General features: G+C 43.3%; 1 protein-coding gene across 2 annotated transcripts in view; it reads right to left on the minus strand.

The window, feature by feature from the left end:
- Positions 1-2,183: 2,183 nt before the first annotated feature.
- Positions 2,184-19,949, minus strand: part of KCNJ6 (potassium inwardly rectifying channel subfamily J member 6) — a 162,973-nt gene continuing 145,207 nt past the window's right edge. For both annotated transcript variants that reach the window (XM_085304870.1, XM_085304876.1), the window contains one exon: positions 2,184-4,892. In XM_085304870.1, the coding sequence (XP_085160996.1) occupies positions 4,567-4,892 (326 nt within the window). In that variant the 3' untranslated portion in view covers positions 2,184-4,566. The remainder of the gene's footprint in view (positions 4,893-19,949) is intronic.

Below are 19,949 nucleotides of genomic sequence, written 5' to 3' on the forward strand. Positions count from 1 at the left end.
CAGGATGTGAGAAATTTGAAATCTGTGCCTTTCTCAGCCTCAGAGGTTTTGCACCAATACCTGCTGTGTAGCAAAGGAGTGCCCCAATCAATAGGATATGGGATATTATGGATGGAAAGAATGAGGAATTTTCCATTCTTCTGTTAAAAATGCCTCACTTCTAAGGAAAGGATTTAAAGTTTCTTTGGGCTCTTGGGAGAATTTAAGAGCTCATCTGTCTTTGGGATAATGGTTGAGGCCTTTTTGTGTTGTTATTGTTGGGTTAATATCTTGGGAGAAGCTTTAAAGCTCCCTGGGCTGAAGAGAACACTGAATACAAGATCTCCCGTCTCATCCTAAGTAGTGTAAATACTGTGAAATTGAAGGAAATGGGAATTTCTGTCCTGTGGTTGAAGAGAGAAGAGAGATTCCCTCCTGGCTTTTGAAAGGTGTGAATGTAGTCTTTAATTCCAGTGCAGAAATATGAAGGATGCCAGACTAATCAGGAGCCTCTGTGTACCGGAGCTAGATATGTAAAGCTGGAACCCGTCTTGAAGTTACCTTCAAACCATCCATCTTACGTTTTTGCAAGACTATTAGTCCACCTACTTCATCAACATCTCACTGAGATCCCTTCTCTGACACCCCTCCTGCTTCCTCCATGTGGTAGAAGATGCTCAGACCTCTAATGCAGGGCTGTGCAGTTCGCCCCATGGAGGGACAGGCGTAGATACCTTCAACTTGCACAAAGGCCTTTCATAAAACCAAGTATGTGACTGTGATCACAGAAGTTAAATTTATTGGGATGGCTCACATCAATGCCAAAGGCATTTGGATTTGGAGGACAAAGTTCTAGATCAGAACTCTCATATACTTCTAATAGAATTTTTATGTTTTTGTGATGTTGAATTTTATAAATTATTTCAGAATAATTTTAATGCTATTAAGATGGGTTTTATTGCTGAATAGTCAGAAGCTGAAGCATTTGCAGGAGGTCACATTCTCACCTGCTACAAATTTGGGCTGCTCCATTAACAGCAATATGTCTCTGTCTACTATCACCAACTGGAAGATGTGGTTTGGAAACTGTAGAGGAAGAAACTTCAAGTATGCTGTTTGCAAAAAAAAAAAAAAAAAAAAAAAAAGATTGGGAGGGAGAGGATTGCATAACAGTGTGCATGAAAGTATCTCTGTGACATTTCCATCCATTGAAGAAGAATGAAATGAGCACTGCAAGGGATTACCACAAGCTGTCATTTATCTCTAAAAATTCTTTTGCTCCTGAAAATCTCAAGATACTCTGAGAAAAAGACCTCAAAATACATTAGTGGAATATATAGAGATGTAATGGATCTTGATTAGTAATGTAGTCAATTATATAAAACTATTACATTATTCATGTTCCTTAAATGTGATTTGCCAACAATATGCCTGCAGAGTCCTAATATTTCAAAGCATATTGTTTAGGACTAGGAGATGAAGTTTCCAGGATAAGCTCTTTACTCTAATAATGAACACACCACTCAGTATATGCAGCTTGAAAATCCATTGTTAATTAACAGCATTCAACTCTTAATTGTCTTTTTGCCAGTTCAGTTGAAATCATTTGACACAAAATACATTGTTAAACTGCTTAATCAATCAGAGTAGAAAAATAGAGGTGTTTGATAGGGACATTCTAGTACAAAGTTTATGTGAAGCTTCCTGTTGAAAGCTCTGGAGGCTTCTATATATATTTTTTTAAGCTTATGTTACAAAAATGAGATTTCATAAACTTTACAGTCCATACTACATTAATACTAAAGAAAGACAACAAAATACAGGGCGGGAGAGAGAAAGGAAGAGACAAACACACGCACCTGAAGCTTTAAGTGCCCTATTCACAAAAATATAGCTTACACATGCACATGCCCCAGTGGCGTCAGATAGACTTATCTTTTTGTGCTAAAGGACGCAAGAAAAGTTTAGTTAGGGCCCTGAGCTGCTGTTTTCATTAACACCAACTTTTGTTAAACTGCAGCAATGGATTGTAGAGCGGCCCAGGAAATGACAAGGGCAAAAAGCACATTTATCCTTAGAGGAACGTTTTGCTTTCAGCTCCTGCACTTTTTGCTGGGACGGCAGCCCAGCACACGTGGGCCACTCTGCTCCAGACTGAGCGTTGCTTGTGGGCTCTCTGACATAAGGCTCTGTCAGCCCAAGGAGCTCTGGAGCGACCCTTCCCTTAAAAAGTGCTCCTCACCCCTTTGGGTCTTGCGAGTAGCCTYGGGGATGCGTTGCGGAGCGTGAACCTTGATGTCCTCGGCCGCCTCTGACGCTGCAGCAGAAGACCAAGAACGCCAGGCTAATTTCAGAGGTCTGCAGCCAAACGAGCTTCATTTCACAAAAGTTAAGGGCAGGTAACCTTTAGCTGGTTGCTAAAATCAGCCATCCAGGTGGAGGGAACCCAAATCCACATTCTGCACTGTTACTTACAGCATGCTGCTTTGAGAAAGCCTTTTGGAAAAGTGTGCGGAGCTGGAGCAGAAGGCACCCTTCAGCCAGTCCGATCTGTCAGACCCTGGCATGCAACCCTTTTCCCCCACACCCTATGCTTCCCACMTTGATGTTCAGCACAGCTAGAGGACCTGCAAAAACCCCACGGATTAGCCACGCTCGGTGAAAATTAGCAAGGGGCTGTTGTTTCAGCAAAAAATAGAAAATAGGTGTGAAATCCATGTGAAAGCTATATCACAGTGCAAAACTTCCYCCTGCCCCCTAAGTGTCTCCTGAGGGTTTTTTTTCCTCTCTTCTATTTTAATGTAAATGTTTCTGCTCAAAAATACATCAGACTCTCTTCAGTGTATTCTTCCTTTCCAGAATAGGCAGGCGTAAAACAAAATTAAGGCTGCAGCTTGTTTTCCTTTGCTGACGGAAACATCGTTCCTCGTGGGCCCGCTGTGAAAAGCCCATGGTGAGCAATGCAATCTCTTTTGAGCAGGTAGCACTGGATGTGCGGGGCCGGCCTGAGCAGTCCTTGGCACTGGGCGATGCTGGGCTGCGTGAGCAGCCCCCGTGGAGCACGGCCGTGAAATTAGTACAACACAAATCCGCTCCCCTACTAACGTGAGTTTTGCAGCGTGAACTAGGGAAACTATCACCATCCTGTTAATTTTAAAGTTGTTAGGTCAGGCTTTACAGGATTTACAAGGATTTACAACAGCCAAGGAGCTAACCTAAGGTAAAGAAAACAGTTAGGGAACCGCTCTCCTGAGTAAAGATGGCAGGAAAACCACGTGTTTAGCTGAGAAACCCGGCTGGTGCGTGCCCAGGGAGGACACGTGTTTGGTGACTCTTCAGGGCCAGCAAAGTACCAGAGCTGCTAACCAATGAATGTCACTGATGACAGCTTCGGGTGAAATTCTGCTATTTCTTTCCCAGCAGAGTAGATAAAGTCTACTTACCGTGATACAAACATTCAGTTTTTTCAATGGCTTGTGTTGTTTAGGTAGCAAACTACACACTTGTAACCCAACGGTTTGAGTGGGGAGAAGGGAGAAGTTTCCCCAGATATTGCACGTAAAGGATAAAACCTCAACATGAAACATGCTTATTAGGTTCAGAGTGCACAGGACATTCTTGCTTGCCTTGAGTTTGCCGCAGTCTAAATTTAGGTTGAACTGCCAAAGAAATAACCAGGAATGGTTTACCTTATTTGTAAACAATTTCACAGTATATCAGTAATTATGTTACAGTTTCTCTACCCTGCCCTCTCCCAGACTTATGGCTTTTTAGAGTCAGTAAAATGATCTGCTTGGGGAACAGTGAGGTACTCTAAATAGCTGCCAGTCTGGTACACTGAAGAAAATGTCATGCACTAGAAGAGCCGTAGAGATAAGGGGGGGAAAAATCAATATACACTGCAAATATTAGAACAGAAATACCTACTTAATGGGTAGTTTGTTTTTGCATCCCAATATTTCTAGAATTCTGTTTCTAAACCTACTTTAATTACAGATCTATGTACATTATTTAGAAGTTCTTTACTACAGTACTTTTGTACATGCTGTCTTTATTACTAAATGTAAAGAGAAAGTAATTACATAAGGCATATGTACAGGATCTTGTGGGGTTGCAGGACCCTCTGCTCACCTTTGCCTTAAAGCTGCAATGTCCATTTTATGGAGGCTTGTCCTCCAGTTCATGAAACTGTCTTGAAATTTATGAAAGCTGGAACTTTGATGAGCATGAATAAGTCTTTCCATTGGATATCCCAATTACATATCCCAGTCACTTTTGTTTGTTCATTTGAAGGAATCTGGAGGTTTGAGCTCAGACCCAGGCAGAGAAGTCGGTAGCTGTTACCGGGGTGGGACCAGAGGTTCCATTGTAAGTAATGGGTATTGCAGCTTTAACCTGCCTCTTTGCTTGGTCTATGACTCTCTTGATTTTAAATTGGGCAGGTAGATATTTCTGGTCTTAAATATTAATTTCCCCAGAATTAAGAATTACAAGGAAGAAAAAAGTGTGCAGGAGGGGCAGAAAGAAAAGAGGAGCAAAGAGGGAGAAGAGAAAGAAGGTTGCGTCGCCCTTATCCCTCTGGTCTTTCTAAACTTTGGACTCATTCTCTAAGTTTGCCACATCACCATTTCTTTCATTTTGGTCTTCCTGGTTCTTTTCCTCCTCTTCAGTTTCCAGTTCAGCGTGCTGGTCTAGCTTGCTGGAAACGGACCACGTCAGGGGCAGTTCTGCTCGGCTGGCCATCTCTGCCAGTTCTTTGGCACTGTAAACTGGTGTGTTGGTCTCATAGGTTTCGTGAAAACTGTTGTAGTCAACTTCATAAAATCCATCCTCCAGCGTGAGGACAGGGGTGAAGCGGTAACCCCACAGGATCTCACTGGTAACGTAAGAACTTCGAGCCTGGCATGTCATTCCTGTAACAGAGAAGGAAGAAGGGCTGTAGTGAGGACAGATTGCTTTCCCAGCCACCACGCCACAGTGCCAAGGGTGCTGCAGTCCCTTGCTGATGTAAGTGGACGGAAAYGCTGGAGAAGTTCTGCGGTACCATGGGATGCTACCAGCTGGCAAATGTCTTCCTAAATATAACGGTATAAGCAAAGGTAGAGTACCAAAAAGTAGCAATTTTCACCTGTAAGAAACAAGATATCTGAGCTTGGAGAGAAGGCCTGAGAAAAGGAGGACAGAAGTATCTGAAACAATTTGCACATCCCTGGTCAGAGAGGAAAAAAAAGAAAAGATCAGAGATGTTAAACTATCATTATTTTCACTTCCTGAAACTGTGACTTCACATGATGCCAGCAGCTGCAGAGAGACAATGTGCATTGCTATGGGTTGCCATTTGTGTTCCCAAAATTAAAGGCTTTTTTATTGGTTATGACTAACTCCTAAATAACTGACGTGTGGCAGATTTGTCAGGGGTTATATATCATTATTTATTAAGTACTTGACATATACTAGTTGGCTGAGCTTTGCTTAATAACACCTAGCTAACAATGTGAAAATAATAAAAGGAAAACCATTACATCCTCTCCATGTAAACCCATTTTGCCTCTTCCATCCACTACTCCTGACCTTTTCTTTGGTCTGCTGGGTTTCCCTCTTCCATGACAGCATTAATCTTTCATTATAGTGCTTTCCTGAGTTGCCTGTTTGAGATGGGAGAGGTTCTCCAAGTCGCAGCTCCCCACTATGGCTGGGCATTTCTTCACCCAGAGGACATGCTGGATTACTCTTTGAACATGGAATGGCTCTTAAGGTATAGTGTCTTAAGTTTTTTTCYCTATAGCAGTTCCCAGAGTGAGGTTCAGCAGAGCTGTAGAAGAAGGTACCAAGGAAGTGAGTCCCAGCCATCTGAAGTCAACACCCCACACTATTCAACGTGTCCTGGGAGTTTCACTAATGTTTGTGCATTGGCCACCAGCCCAAACCWCAGATTAGCTTAGCTAAAAGAAGGCTCCAGCCCGCAGGGCAGCAAAGTCCATCTGGGCACCACAGGCTCAAGGGTGAGCTCAAACACGGGAAAGGTTTCACACAAGCTTTYGCTTAGCCTGGGCAATTGCTGAGTGTGGGTTAGTTGCACGAATCATACACCAGGGAACAGACAGAAGGCAAAGGCARTAAGATTAAGCTAAAAAATATTGAATTCCCTCTGAAACAGTATTACCTTACTATGCTCGAGACTAAGTTCTCAGTGTTCCTGTTGCTTTAGTTAGGAAAAGTTCATTTGACAGGTGGCAAGGAGGGGGATAATTTTCTGCAGAAATCAAGATCGAYTAAATTGTGTTTGAGTTGGAGCTCATTTAAAAGAACATAACCTGAAATGTTGGCCTGGCCCAGCTTTTAATTTAGGTTCCCACTCAACAGTGATTTATTAATACCTGCTTATTTTAGATAGATAGTATCCTTTCAGAACTAGAATGGAAAATTTAGGATATTTGAAGCAAGTAAATTGAAATTAAACGAAAGACCCATCTAGGGATGGGTGTGCATGAGAGTGCACGAGAGGATTAATAATGCTCCCTAGAGGTTTGTGATAGCTAACAGAGGAAAAATTTTTCAGTGGGTCACCAGGATTGCAGCTTAGAAGGTACCCCAGTTGCAGGGACCCTTGAAGCGGTTGCCAGTGACTCTTCTTGGATCTGGAAGCAGAAGGGCCATGTTTGYGCAGCTCTGTGTCGCATGGATCTGCCAGCTCGCGTCTGCGTTGGCTCGGGGATCTCTGCGCTCCAGGGCCAGCAGAGCTCCTGGGCTTTCCCGCAGAACACCCTGCCTGTCCAGGGCGGCCTAAATTATGTGCATTTTATACACTTCATGGTTGTACTTTCCTCTGTAAAGGGAAACATGACTTTTATTACTCGCTGTAAGGTCTAAATGCACCTTTGGCCGAGGGGTGAGGCTGTACTTCGAGTGAGTGAGTTTTAGGCTTCAGGTTTACAAGTGTTGCACGATTTATTCCATAATTGTGTGGTTTATGTGCAGTCACGTATCTATTACACAATGGCTTTAAAAATGATTGTGGTTTGCCATTTTGACTGGCGTCTTATTTTAATTGGATCCCTTCCGGGTAGATGAGAGCTGGGGAGCCTTCRGAGCTACTTAGCTGAACATTAATTGGATTTCTTTTTAAATCAGCAGGAATATTAGGAGCCCCAAATAATTCATTTTAAGTTAATTAAAAGTATAACAGCAATGACTCGGCTACTTCAGAAAGAGCGCCGCGGTCAAATAAAAACCTCGAGGCTTGGTTTTGAGGTCCTGCTCGATCGCCGTGGCTGCGGAGGAGGCGGAGCGGAGTGAATTCAGCGCGGCTGGTGGCGACGGAGGGAGGACTGCAGCTGCCCCTCGGCGGAGATCACGGCAAGGCAGCTCCGCAGCTCCCCGCGCCATCTGTCTCTGCTCCCTGGCACGGGAGAAAAGCAGGGGCAGGATTAGGTTGCGCTGCAGTGGGCTTTAGCCTGCACCTGTCCCCCTCGCGGCACGCTGTATTTTAAATATACCCCGAGCTGAGGAGGCCTCTGATAATTTCCCGTAACTTCTGTTTCACTCTTTTATCCTCCAAGCATTTTTAATGAGTGGTGATGAGCCTTTGTGCATGCTGTAGCTGCCCGTTAGGTCTTAGCRTAAAGCTAATGGCAGTGTCCTGGTCTGTTTGGTTTATATTTACACAGGCTGCAGAATCACGGCTGAGTGTTGCCTCAGAAGCTGATTGCGAGGCAAGCCAACGAAATAGAATTACTTGCCTTATTACTTCATTGTGGGTTTTCTATTATGTTTCATGTTCAGTTAGAGCTCTGCAGGCTGTAACCAGAGTCGTAAAAGCTGCCCCCTCTTCCTGAAGGAAACACACCGTCGTGGATACTGTTGGTATCGCTCCTTCAGCCCCTGCTCCAGAGTCACAGCTGTGCAGAGAGAGCCGCAAGCTGGATTTTAGTTCTTGTGATACTGGGGAAGGTGAAGTAAATTATGGTAGCGGGGGAAAGAAGAGACTAGTTTTTGTTTTTTTCTTTTCTCTTGAAGCATTCAGGATAGTTTCATGTATCTGAAATCAGCAGTTATTTATTGTCTTTGGGTAGTCCTGCTACCACGCAACCAGTGTCTTTTAAAACTTTAATCAGTCCTCTACATTTCTTATCATTCCCATTCAGCAGGTGAGGAGCTGAAGTGCACAGAGGCTCAAGCAATGCTGGCAGGTGAAGAGTGGTCTGAGAGCGGACGTTAAGGCTGTTGAGCCTTAACAGGCTGGTGTGCTTCACGGTTCATGTGCTTTCTGCCCATGCTGAAGCCAAGGCATCGCCCTTGCCACAAGGTATCTGTGGTGTGGTGGGGACATGGACAGGGCTTGGTCACAGCTGTGATGTAATGTCCAGTTTGCTTGGGACCAYGCTTTGGCTCCTAATGTGGTTGACTGTCCCCCTTGGGAGAGCTTTGGGCAGGGGCTGAGGTGGCCCTGGAGGTTTCCAGCATGGTGAAGCGGCTCCGTGGGCAAGCCCAGACCCACGTGTGCCAGCAGCGCGGATGTAACCTGCTTGCCTTGACAGGGCCAGGCAGGAAACCCGCAGGGTGCCAAAATCAAGTCTCCCAAGTTCGCTGGCCAAGCTTTCCTCTCAATACATAGCACCGCAGGTTCTGAAACTCTGAGAAACTGAGAGAGCGACCAGAGGCGTGAGCTGGCCAGCGCTCAATCCGCAGGCGCAGCATCACACCGCATCAGCGGTTTTCCTGCAGCTGGAAGGAAAGGTTCTCTCAGGCTTCATGTTCACACATTGCAGTCTGCAGAAATGACAAAATAATTCACTTGAGCTGTTGCTGATGACGGCGGCAAGGTTACAACCCTGCTTTGACTGATTAGAGTTCATAACGAAGTTGATGCCACCTCCAGACTCATTCCTGGTGAAAAGTTCTTCTCTGGTTGCAGTTTGTTCTTGCTGTCTACTGCTATTTAGGCTYATGCTCAGCACCGGCTTATAGCGCTGCAAGGGTTTAGTGCGGTGACCCACAGTGACTCGATGCATTTCCTTACAGTGCACTTAATTTAAGATTTCATGGTAACTTACATATACTTTTACTGTATGTTACTTCAATTTATGATGGGAGCCATCAGAAATAAGGCGCTATAAAGAAGTTAAGAGAAAAAGGGTACTCCAGGATCATGGAACCAAATAGGTGCCTGGGTTAAAATATAGTGACTTTCAGCTCTGGGTCAGCCTGCACATAGGGACATAGGGTTATGTATAGAGGAACACACCTGACACATGGGGTCAGATTGCACATAGGGACAGCCTCAGCCAGCTTTTATTTTACCTGGGATAGTCTTTATTACAATAGAACTTTTTTCTTTTCAAATTTCACTCCTTTGATAAAAAAAAAGTACTTGCCAGGCACATGATTATAAACAGTATGAGCAATGGCACACAACTATGAAYGGGATGACGGGCAAACATTATAGCCACTCCCTTGCTATATCTTTCTGGCTGGTAGTCACAGTATCAGATAGGTTTAGAGGGTTCATTTAATGGGGATATTCTTCTGGCCATGGCTAGAATGAGACAGACTTTCTGGTGTACAAAACTGAACCAGATACCCCATARGAACACCATGATTTCAGCTGCAGCATAGGAAGTTTGCCTCATGGTTTATCATGGAGTCAGGACTTAGTGGTGCAGGACTGAAGGGTCCACAGAAAATAATTGTGTCCCCGCTTCCGGGACAAGGGGAGTTTTGCTCACTTACAGGAGTAGAGAACTTGGTCTGGGGTCTCTGCCCAGCAGCTGAGGCTCCCATGGGTGCTTCTCCAGTTCCAGGACTTTCACCCTGTATTTCTTTCTAATGTCCTTTGTGGGGAATCGCTGTAGAGATTTCAGTCTACTTTGTCAAAAGTTTGGTTTGTGTCTTAACGACCTTTTGAAAACAGAAGGGAAAATGTATGAAATTCCCCATCCAGTGTGATTAATTCCTACCCCGTGATTAATTCCTACAGCCTCCATGTCAGCGCTTATGATGAAATTGTGTTGCTGTAGCAGTTGTGAGCAAAGGGAGGGTGCTAGTCCGTAGTATTAGCACGAGCATTTGGCTGCGGCATGCGTGAGAAGATGGAGAGGGGAGATTCTACTTAACCACTGTGCTAATAACACTAACATTGAGGTGGTTAGATGAACGTGCACCTAATCTCTTAAATACCAGTACGGAGCTCACAAAAGCTCCAGTAACTTTCTAGGTTTGTATCTGAGGATAGGATTGCTCTTGTGTTTGCTATGTCTCACCAAGCAGTGGGCTACAAGGTGGAGAGATGGTCTCTGCACAGAGGACCCTTTGGTCCTGCAGGTGCATTGGCAAATGTACTCTGCACAAGGGATTTGATTTGGCAGTCTGCTATTCTTACGTGTTAAGGAGAATGAGAAAGCGATATGTGCTACTAAAAACAAGCAAAAGGCAAAGAGTCAAGAACTCCTGATTTTAATCTTGGTTCTTCCTACAGACATGTTGTGTGGGCGTAGGCAAATTGCTTAGCTTTACTAGGTCTCTTTTATTTGTGTGCCACAGGGGACGTGCTGAGAGGATTTAAACGCAGCAGACTTGCTTGCAGTATATTCTCTTCCTCATCTAGACTTTCACTGTCAAATTTGTGCTAAACAATTCTCCCTGGTGTGAAAATGATTGCCTCAAAGAAGAAAAAAAGGCAGAGATTTAGAATAAAATTTCCATATTGCCACCAAGTTATTGCTAGAAACATTCTGTATTAGTTAATTTGTTCTTTTATCAAGTAAAAAAAAGTTATACTGYTCCCCAAATCTCCCATTTTTTGTAGATCCAGAAGCACCAGTTTTCTTTCTTGAAAAATATTGCAGCTAGGATGCTCTGATAAGATATCTTCCCCTCCTTTATGTGTGTGTGTGCATCTGGCAAGAAATCCTTTCCTATCTTTTTAATATTTTCTCCTAGTAAAAAAAAAATAAAGCATATAGCCTTTTGTTCAGAGTCAGCAATGAGAAGTTCCCAGGGGTTCTGACAACCCGGTTCAGAAAAGACACCTTGAAATTGGATGCATATCTCATTTTGAGCAAAGTCTAAAGCTCTTGAAAGCAGTCTGAGCTGGACAGGTGCCTGAGAGCATGTCAACGTGTCTTCGTTCCAGCACGCCTGGGGATCTGTGCACAAAACCCTCATGCTGCGAGATATGAATAGTTTGCGTGTCTTCTCCATGCCTTGGCTACGTGGCAGCACGGCTGCCGCCGGCCCTAGTGCGGGGACCTGAGAGAGGAGCCTGTGCGGCCGTGGAAGAGGGAGGGAAGGACGGACACAGTGTTCTCCTACAGGAATGCCTGGTTTTAGCGTATAACGTTCCCCTAATACTTACCCACTAGGCCATAAATAAAGTAAAAATTGAAAGGAATTAACTTTAGTTGATTTTGTCTTTTCCTTTTGCTTTTTTTAGTGTTAAAACAAGGGGATTTAAAATTTTTTGCTTGTAAGTCATTTGAGTAATTTGGTATTTCCATTTTCATGTTTTGCATTTAATCAGACTGAGGATCTGATCACTCTATTTGAAATTTTGTACCTTTGATCTAACTTCTTCTGTGAATTCTGACCTGACGTCTCAGTGGTAGCTGCTGTCTTAACCTCACAGCTGAGACCCTGCTTGGGACAAGCTCCACAGCAGAAAGTGCAAGTCACCGTGGAGTCAGCCACGGAGACTGGCCTTATTGCTGAGGACGGTAGTAAAATCATGTCTGATGGGGGATGGCATATATTATTAGGTCGCCTTTGCACAAGAGGTGGACATACATGGGAAAATAAGTTGATGAGAAGCCATAATTTCAACTCAGCAGGGCTTTGTGGCATTTCAGAATTGGATTTCTTTCTAAASCAGATGAAAAGAAATAGCAAGTATAAAAATTGGAATTGCCATTAAATTAAATTCTAAACAAATTCTAACTTGGCTCAGTCAAAGCATCCTGTTTTCATTTTGACTTTTTCAGACTCAATGTATTCTATAAAACAGCACTTAAAGTGGAAAAAGACAACTATTTTTAGTCTTTTTAAAAACAGAATACTAAAAATGCACATTTTTTCTCCCCGAGGGAGATTTCGTTGTCAGTATAGTGGTACTTTCCAATGGAAAAATACTCCATCAGAAAATTTTAATTTATTTGGTTAATTCCTATCAGGGAATAAACATGCCTCACAGAGTATTTTGTGTCTACTTTCTTGCACTCTATCTGYATGTACGGTAGTCCCAGAAATGATACACGCAGAAGGCAGAAAAGCTCATCTGATTCAATCTTGAATGTGCTGCCACTTTTAGTGAACAAAACCGGATACGTTTTCAATAGGCAGCTTCTCAAAAGAGACAGTACAATTACTCTTTAGCCAATATTTAACCTTCATTTAGCCTTACATTCAGGCCATGCCCAGAAAACCAAGCAGCCTGATGTGTATGAATTTTAATTATTTTTTTTCAGCTGTGCTTTTCAAGTGGGTGATGATTGCATTTTTCTGTCAACTAAATCTGTGAAATTTAATGTATCAGATAACACAGAGTCTGACCAGAGAAAGAAGCACATCCCAGATTTGGTACTCGGAGTCCTTGGAAACAGGAGACTCAACTCTGCGGAGCTGGAACATGAAGTACTGGGATTTTGTACCCTGCTCCGCGTTTGACTGTTGAGATACATTTATAGATTCGGTGGTGCTTCAGATGCTGAAACAGCACCAAGCAAGTGTTTTATTTCTGCTGTCAGAGCCTGGAAGCTTTGCTTACAAGAAGCCGCAGTAGCTCCGGTGCGGGGCAGGCTTTGCAGATCCCTCAGCAGCGGCAGGGAGCAGGCAGCGGAAGGCGCTTCCAGCTGAGCCGCCCGCTGCCGCCTCGCTCCGGAGGGCTCTTGGCAGGAGTTTTCCTTAAGCAGTGCAACTTGTCTCATTGGGGTATGGCGCGGAGCAGAGGATCCTGGGTGGCAGGGGTACGGCGGGAAGTCACCTGGGAATGTGCAGAGGCTAGTAGTGCTGTTTAGGGGTTTGCATCTACCTAGCTCTCCTGCTGGGTTGCTACCGTAGTAGAGAGGATGACCGGCCAGCAGAAATCACAGCCTTTGCCTGAGCTCCTGCTTGCTTCCTGTTTCTTTTCCACAGCCATAAGCAAGACCTTTAATTCTCATACCAGAAATTCTCAAAAACTAAATAGTTCACACGCATATTCCAGTTTGGTTACATCTGCATTGGAAAGCACTTGGTGTTTGGTCCCTTTTATGGTCTCTGCCTAGTCAGYAGATTCACAGCTACAGGGGGAAAAAATATAAGCCCAACAGGAGAAGGGAGAACGTGGGTCTCCTGGCTGTGCTCCGGTGTGCTGCAGTGCCAGATTGTGGCTGGGTTTGCTGCCCTGGCCACCTGCCTCACAGTCTCAGGTTGAGAGAAGCTCAAGGGAGTTCCTCCCCCAGCAGCTCTGTTTCTTACCTTTCATGAAAGCGTGGAAGGTTATAGGAAAAACTAGTTTTGGATAAAAGAAGGGTGAAGAAGGAGCTGCCTGAGCTGCTGTGTTACTCATCTTGGGGAAAAAAGCAGGACAAAAGGCCCTGTTCTTCTCAGCTCTCCACAAACCCAAGGGCTAAATGAGATCAGCACCTCAGCAGCTGGTTTCTCTCTCTCCACTCCTTGATGAGGAGGCAGAAGGTGGGAATGGGACAGATAGGAATCCCGGATAGGGAGTGAAGAAAGGACAAACGAATCCTCCAGCACTTCAAAATTTCACAGTTTGATAACCCCCTGGTTCTTTTTGAAAACTCCAGCTTTTATGTGCAATTTGTATAGGAACTGTTTTCCTCTCCAGAATGTTCAAGCTAGCATTGCAAAATACAATGTTTAAGAAGAGAACAAAACATTCAACATTTGCACTTTTTATAAACACATCACATTTTACTGTGGGAATGGGAATGTTTATGAGCCTGGGATTAAAGACAAAAGAGGAGGATTAAAGACAAACAGAACAGGCAGCTTAGCATGCTGTAAAATTTAAGAAATAAGTATAGATCACTAGCTTTTTGACAACAAAGATCTGTGAATCACCCACCAAGTATTCTGGTGGTTGGTTCAAGGTTTGTGGTTATGGCATAGCTGAAGCCTGGTTTAGCTGTTGTGAAATTGGAGGAGGAGAGGAGAGAAAGGGTGAGATAAAGCACTTGCTTCTGCCTGGCAGATGTTGATGAGACGTGATGTTTGGAAATCCAGGATAAAATGAAGAAATGACGTGCCATCCCAAATCACTTGGATTTTTGGCAAGCAGCAAATTTTGTCAGTGGGCTTGGCTGGGCAGTTTTATAACTGTGCATCTTTTTAGGCGGATTGGAAAAAAAAGCTAGCTGTGGGTAGGTGGTATTTGCTTTTAGAAGAGAGAACTTGGAGAAATCATTTTTTTTAAAATATCTTTGTTCCAGAGATGATGTGTTCTATTTATATTTCATCCTAAAGAGTCCCAAGAGGACTTATGTAGAATTAAAGGTRCTCAGCGATTTTTGGAAGAAAGCTCTAAACCCTGGCAGAATCACTGAAATGGTCTTGTCTTCCTTTTGAGAAGGCCAAGTATTACCAGATGTCAGCCTACAAAATGCAGGTGGGAATGGGGCTGTGTGAGACTTGCATTGCTCCTGTTCTGCAGTGATGGCTAAAAAAATTGCAGCCGTTTGCTGGTTCCCTAAGCAAGCAAAGATCCCCCTCGCCAGTGGCTTTGCGTGGAGCTCAGCTCCTTGAAGCCATGTCCCTGCACTGTCCCTGCGCAGGGTGCGGCTGGCAGCTTCTGCTTCCTTCTCATTGGTGGCTTACATGTGGAYCTGCCTGTACCCCTGCACAGGCTCTGTCTCTGTGACTGGGTCATACTAGGTTGGCAGTACGGCCCTTGACAAGCGTGAAAATTTTACTCAAAGATGTTGAAACATGTCCTTGGTTTCAGTTTTCAGCTTAAGAGCGTAAGGGGCTCAATGCTGAGGTCCCATCTGAAGGACGCCCACCCTGYAGATTGCCTAGAGCTAGCTTATCTGCTTGAGCTAGAAGAGCAATATCTAGGTTAATTTTGTTAGGATTTTAAATGATGGCTTTATACTGTGGACACTATTCCCTTTCATTTAAAGGCTGGAAGAGAGATTAAGCAACTACATATTTGTTTGAGCTATTATTTAGTGTCAGGTCCACTCTTTAAAAAATATTCTTTAAGGGAAGCTGCTAAACATAATAAGTTTAAAAATTCCTCTGTCATAAAAATGATCTTTGGTTAAAATTTAAATTAGGTTTATTGTTTTAGCTTTTTTATCTTTATCATAACAAATGAATCAGCCAGTCCTAGCCTTAATGTAACTCAAATTCTTGATGAACTTTTGCAGGCCTTCTAGCAGTTATGCAAAGCAAATCATCTGTGCTGTGAAAATCCTCCTACTGAATTATAGCAAGTGTTTTTTTGATTTTTTTCAGTTCATAGGATAAGACTTAAGATAATTTGATGCTTTCAGGTTAATAATGTTGGCTATCTGTCAACTTTAGCAGCATATTTTGAAATGCAGGATTGAGCAAAAACTGGCTGCCTTAGGGAATGAGATGTAAAATATTTCTCTTTTGAATCACTAGTTAATATTCAAGTTATGTCAAAATTTGTATTCATATTTTGGCTGTTTGACATCCTTTGTGATAATACGTGCTATTAATATACCTGCTGGTAGACCAATGACCATTTTAGAAAAAATAATATATCTGGCTTTAATTGATTTTGTTTTCATTTGAGGTGGCAAGGAAGGAGCTGATTCTGATCTTTAATTAGTACCTAGTGTCTAGCAATGAGTCTAAAAAGGAGAACGGCAGCACTAGAGTTGGGATTTTAGAAAAGCTTCAGTACTGCTCTGCTGATGTTTCTGTTGTGGGGAAAAAGTATGAATAACAGACTTCAAGCTCTGGACTTTTCAATGTAGCCCTTTTCTCAGTGACTGAGTTCATTTAAAGAGGAAAAAAAMCAGCAAAAATGTATTTTGTTCCATTCCTTGTTCATCTGTTGTAAATATTTAAACCAACTGTTTCTAAGAGGAGCACAGATAAATTAATCCATGAGAATGTGCTCTGTCTGGTTTTAYTGCAAATGTTTTATATTGGTGACAGAGCAGAGAAATTCTCCTTAGTTTTAATAATACATTATCTCAGCTGGGAGAAAAATTAAAGTTTTATTAGTATGGGAAAAACGATGAGCTGAGGAAGAGGTGGATAGGTATGGAGCAAGTGCCTTGAGCAAGTGAGGAGAGGATCGTGCTCATACTCTAAATAGCGTGGTTACCAGAGTAGAGGTACCTAAGATACTGCAGAGGAGTCCTGAAGCAAAAGGACCGGCCTTTTGAAGCAAGCAGCACTTTGTGCAAAGGTCTGCATATTTTTGGCTAGGCTTCTACTGAGGAATGAATTTACGTTTAATATAGAGGATGGGCTTGGTGTTCAGCAAAGACGCTGAGCTTTTCTCCTGTCATTATGATTACAAAGCACTTGCAYGGCAAAGGAGCGTGTGGCTCATGGTGTCGTGACACTGGATGAAGGCTTGGTTGGCAAAGCGGGCATGAGCTGTTCCTGTCTTCCCTGGCCCTGGGCATTTGAGTGCTTTCAGCTTTACTTCTGTAGGTTGTTTCATTCCTCTATACCAGTCATGAGGTGGCACTCTTCTACCAGGAGAGATAGCTTACAAAGATTTCAAAGTATGTATACCTTTAAATAAGAAAAGCAGGCAACACCTTGAAAACAGTTTGAAGATATGATTGCAAAAGTTACTTCTGAATTGACTAGACAGGCAGGTAGATGAGTAGCCACCAGGACGGTATGTGTTTGTGGCAGGAACATAATATTTGAAGGCGACATCTTGCTGAACTCTGGGGGGGACTAGTGTTTAGTGCCTTGCTTGATTTTCTTCTGACTCCCGTATAGACACGAAGCCTTTCTGTGCACCAGCTGCGGACTATATTCCTCCTCATAACGAGCCCAACAATTATACAGTCTCTTTCTTGCAGCTTCTCTTACAGCTGCCAGACCACTGCTCATTTGGAGCACTTCACTGATAYATGGTTTGGACAATGAGCACTTGGCTAAAACTGGACGTCCTTCGCTCTGATGATATCCTGCCTCTCAGAGAATAAAGCCGAACAGACTCTGAGCTTCAGAGCTAAAAGGGAGACAAATTATACCTAGCTGCTGCTGGGTAAAGAGATCTGCCTCATATGGGTATTTAAGATGAGGTTTAAAAAAAATGCGTRCCATAGCAAATGGAAAGCACAAAGCCAGATTCCAGTTTCAAGTCAACAGCAGCTCACATTATTTCTGACTGTGGGCCTGACTCAGATCTCCACAGTTTTGCACCTCCATGGGATCCTTGTTAAATCCCAAACAGTTTCACAGATGCCAGGGAACATCTTGCCTGTTTGTGAGGCAGCATCCCCTGGCTCCTGCTGCGTTCTGCTGGCGTCCTTAACCTCCCGGATGGGGAAGAAAGCTAAAACTGGGCACACTGGCTTTGAAACGTTAATGCCCCCTTCTTTACTTCATGCTTGCAGTGAACTGGGCCTGGGTAACAGGGGAGTACCGGGATGGCTTTAAAGCCAGCAGCACTCCCCTCAAACAGMGTAAATCACACAGGCTGGGAGGAAAATGCAGGATCCTGAGGCAAGGCAGGATAATGAAGGGGAGATGTGTTTGGGGGGGGTTCAAGAAGTCATTGGAAGAATGAGGGATCTAACCAGCTTTATGCCAAGTGGCAAGACCCTCTCTCTCCCCTTGAAAACATTTTTGTGGCTGACAAACAAAATACGCAGCAACTACCTCCCTTTCTTACTTACTCCAAGCAGAGCCTTTTGAAACCAGAGAGCTGGAAGAAGCAAAAACTCCAGCCAAGGCTCTTCATTACCTAATAAAGCCTGGGAGATGCTGCAGGGACAGGTGACAGATCAATAGTGCCAACCTTGCTCCTTCCCCTCCGCCTCCTGGCCACCTAATCTGTGATCAGCCTTGGTAGAATTCTCTCTGACAGTGAAGACTTTTCTTTTGTTTAATCACATTTTTAAAGAGAAAGGTGAGAAGAAAAAAAACTGTGATCACTTATTCCCAGCGTGCATGTGAGCACTGGAAGTGAAATGCAATCCCCCACCCTAAAAAGCCCAAACCCCTGTGTTACATATTGCTATAGAAGCAACTGCAGAACTAGCACATGCTCTGCCCTATGCACAGAGAGTATTAGCTGCTATTCATTTGGTGCAGCGTTGGATTACTTGCTTCATGTGTTTCCTATCAATTTTTAAATTACATTTTATTCTGATTTTACTGGAAATGGAGGTCAAAGCAAATACAGTAATACAAGCAAATAATGTATTATGCCAATTGGTTTGCATCAGAATCCAGAATCCCAGTGGGGAAGGAATTACTGAAGCTCGGAAAGGATAGTAGTAATAATGTTTAGCTCTTATTTCTCATGACCTTTTATCCAAAAGTCTAAAAGGAAGGGAAGTACTGCTGTTTTTGTCTTACCTATGGGGAAACTRAGGTAGAGAAAGGTGACTTGCCCTAAAGCCTTACAGAAGATATGTAGCAGAGAAATGTTACTATAGTGAGGATACACACATTTTGACAGCCATTTTGRGGACATTGCTGTCCTTTGATGGGAACCAGGAGGTCTTTATGGTCTAAAGCAATGATGCAGTTTTCATGGAGAGCTTAAATTTTGAAAGAGATTTTTTTCAGATCCTGTTATATTCAGGAAGTTCCACCTGAATATGAGGAGGAATTTCTTCCCTGTGAGAGTGGCAGAGCACTGGCACAGGTTGCCCAAAGAGGTTGTGGAGTCTCCTTCTCTGGAGATATTCAAGGCCTGCCTGGATGCAACCCTGTCTAGCGTTCTCTAGGTGACCCTGCTTGAGCAGGGGGGTTGGACTAGATGATCTCCGGAGGTCCCTTCCAACCTTACTGATTCTGTGATTCTATGATTTCAACACAAGGCAAACTTCTTCTGGTTACCAGGGTTTCAGCAGAGTTCAGAATCATTCTTAATACCATTTCTGTCCTTTTTTTTTAAGCAGAGTATAGTATGGATGACAAACCCAGAGAGACTGTTTTGGGAACAGAAGGCTGATTAGATGGACCAAGTCATAAAATGTGAATGCACTTTTCTGGGGTGATAACTRTGTTTCCTCAGCCTCTTGTCTGCGCAGTGGAACTCTCTCCCTGTTTTAATCATGATTTTAAAATTTTTACTCTCAGAAAAATGGAAATCTTTCCTGCGGATGCCGTGATAGCATGCTGCTGTCGCACACACACACACAGATATGCAGAGATCAGTGATTTTGAAGTTCTCAGCTACCCAGAATAACAGATCTTTGGTGTGTGAGCCTTGGAAATCCTCAGTCCCTTCAAATGCTTAATGAAACAGGTTGAACATCATCAAATGAAAATTACTTCTGTCATATGAGGRGAGGAGAAGAGAATTTAACTGTCAGCAGTGAGAAGACAATTAACAGATTTCAGAGAGGCACTGGGACAGTTAAGACATTGTTACAAGAAAATAAGTGGGAAATGATGGATAGATCAGGCTATTATAAGCATATGGTGAAACCGAACAACAAATAATCACAAAATACTGAAGTGTGGTACGATGAGATTAAATCAACCAACACAGTGAGCAAAACTCCCTTGCACCATCACAGCATAGAAATATTTGGATTTTACATTTTTGGAAAAGTTTAAAGATACTATCTTCTTCTCCCCACTCTTGCTCCCTGCACACGAAAACATTGATAATGTAGAAAGCTTCCCATGCCTTCTAATCTAGGAAAATGCTGTAGCAAAACTCRTAACTCTTTTTCTGCATAGTTTACCAGGGTAGTATTACAAATTKCGGCTTCAAGGAAACCCTGTAACAAATGACAGCTCTTTCAGCCCTTTGGCAGTGTACCGTCCGGCCATCAGTCTTCTAAATG

Source organism: Rhea americana, unplaced genomic scaffold (genome assembly GCF_003343005.1).
Source record: "Rhea americana isolate MKP2758 unplaced genomic scaffold, rheAme1 scaffold_101, whole genome shotgun sequence".
Lineage (NCBI taxonomy): Eukaryota > Metazoa > Chordata > Aves > Rheiformes > Rheidae > Rhea > Rhea americana.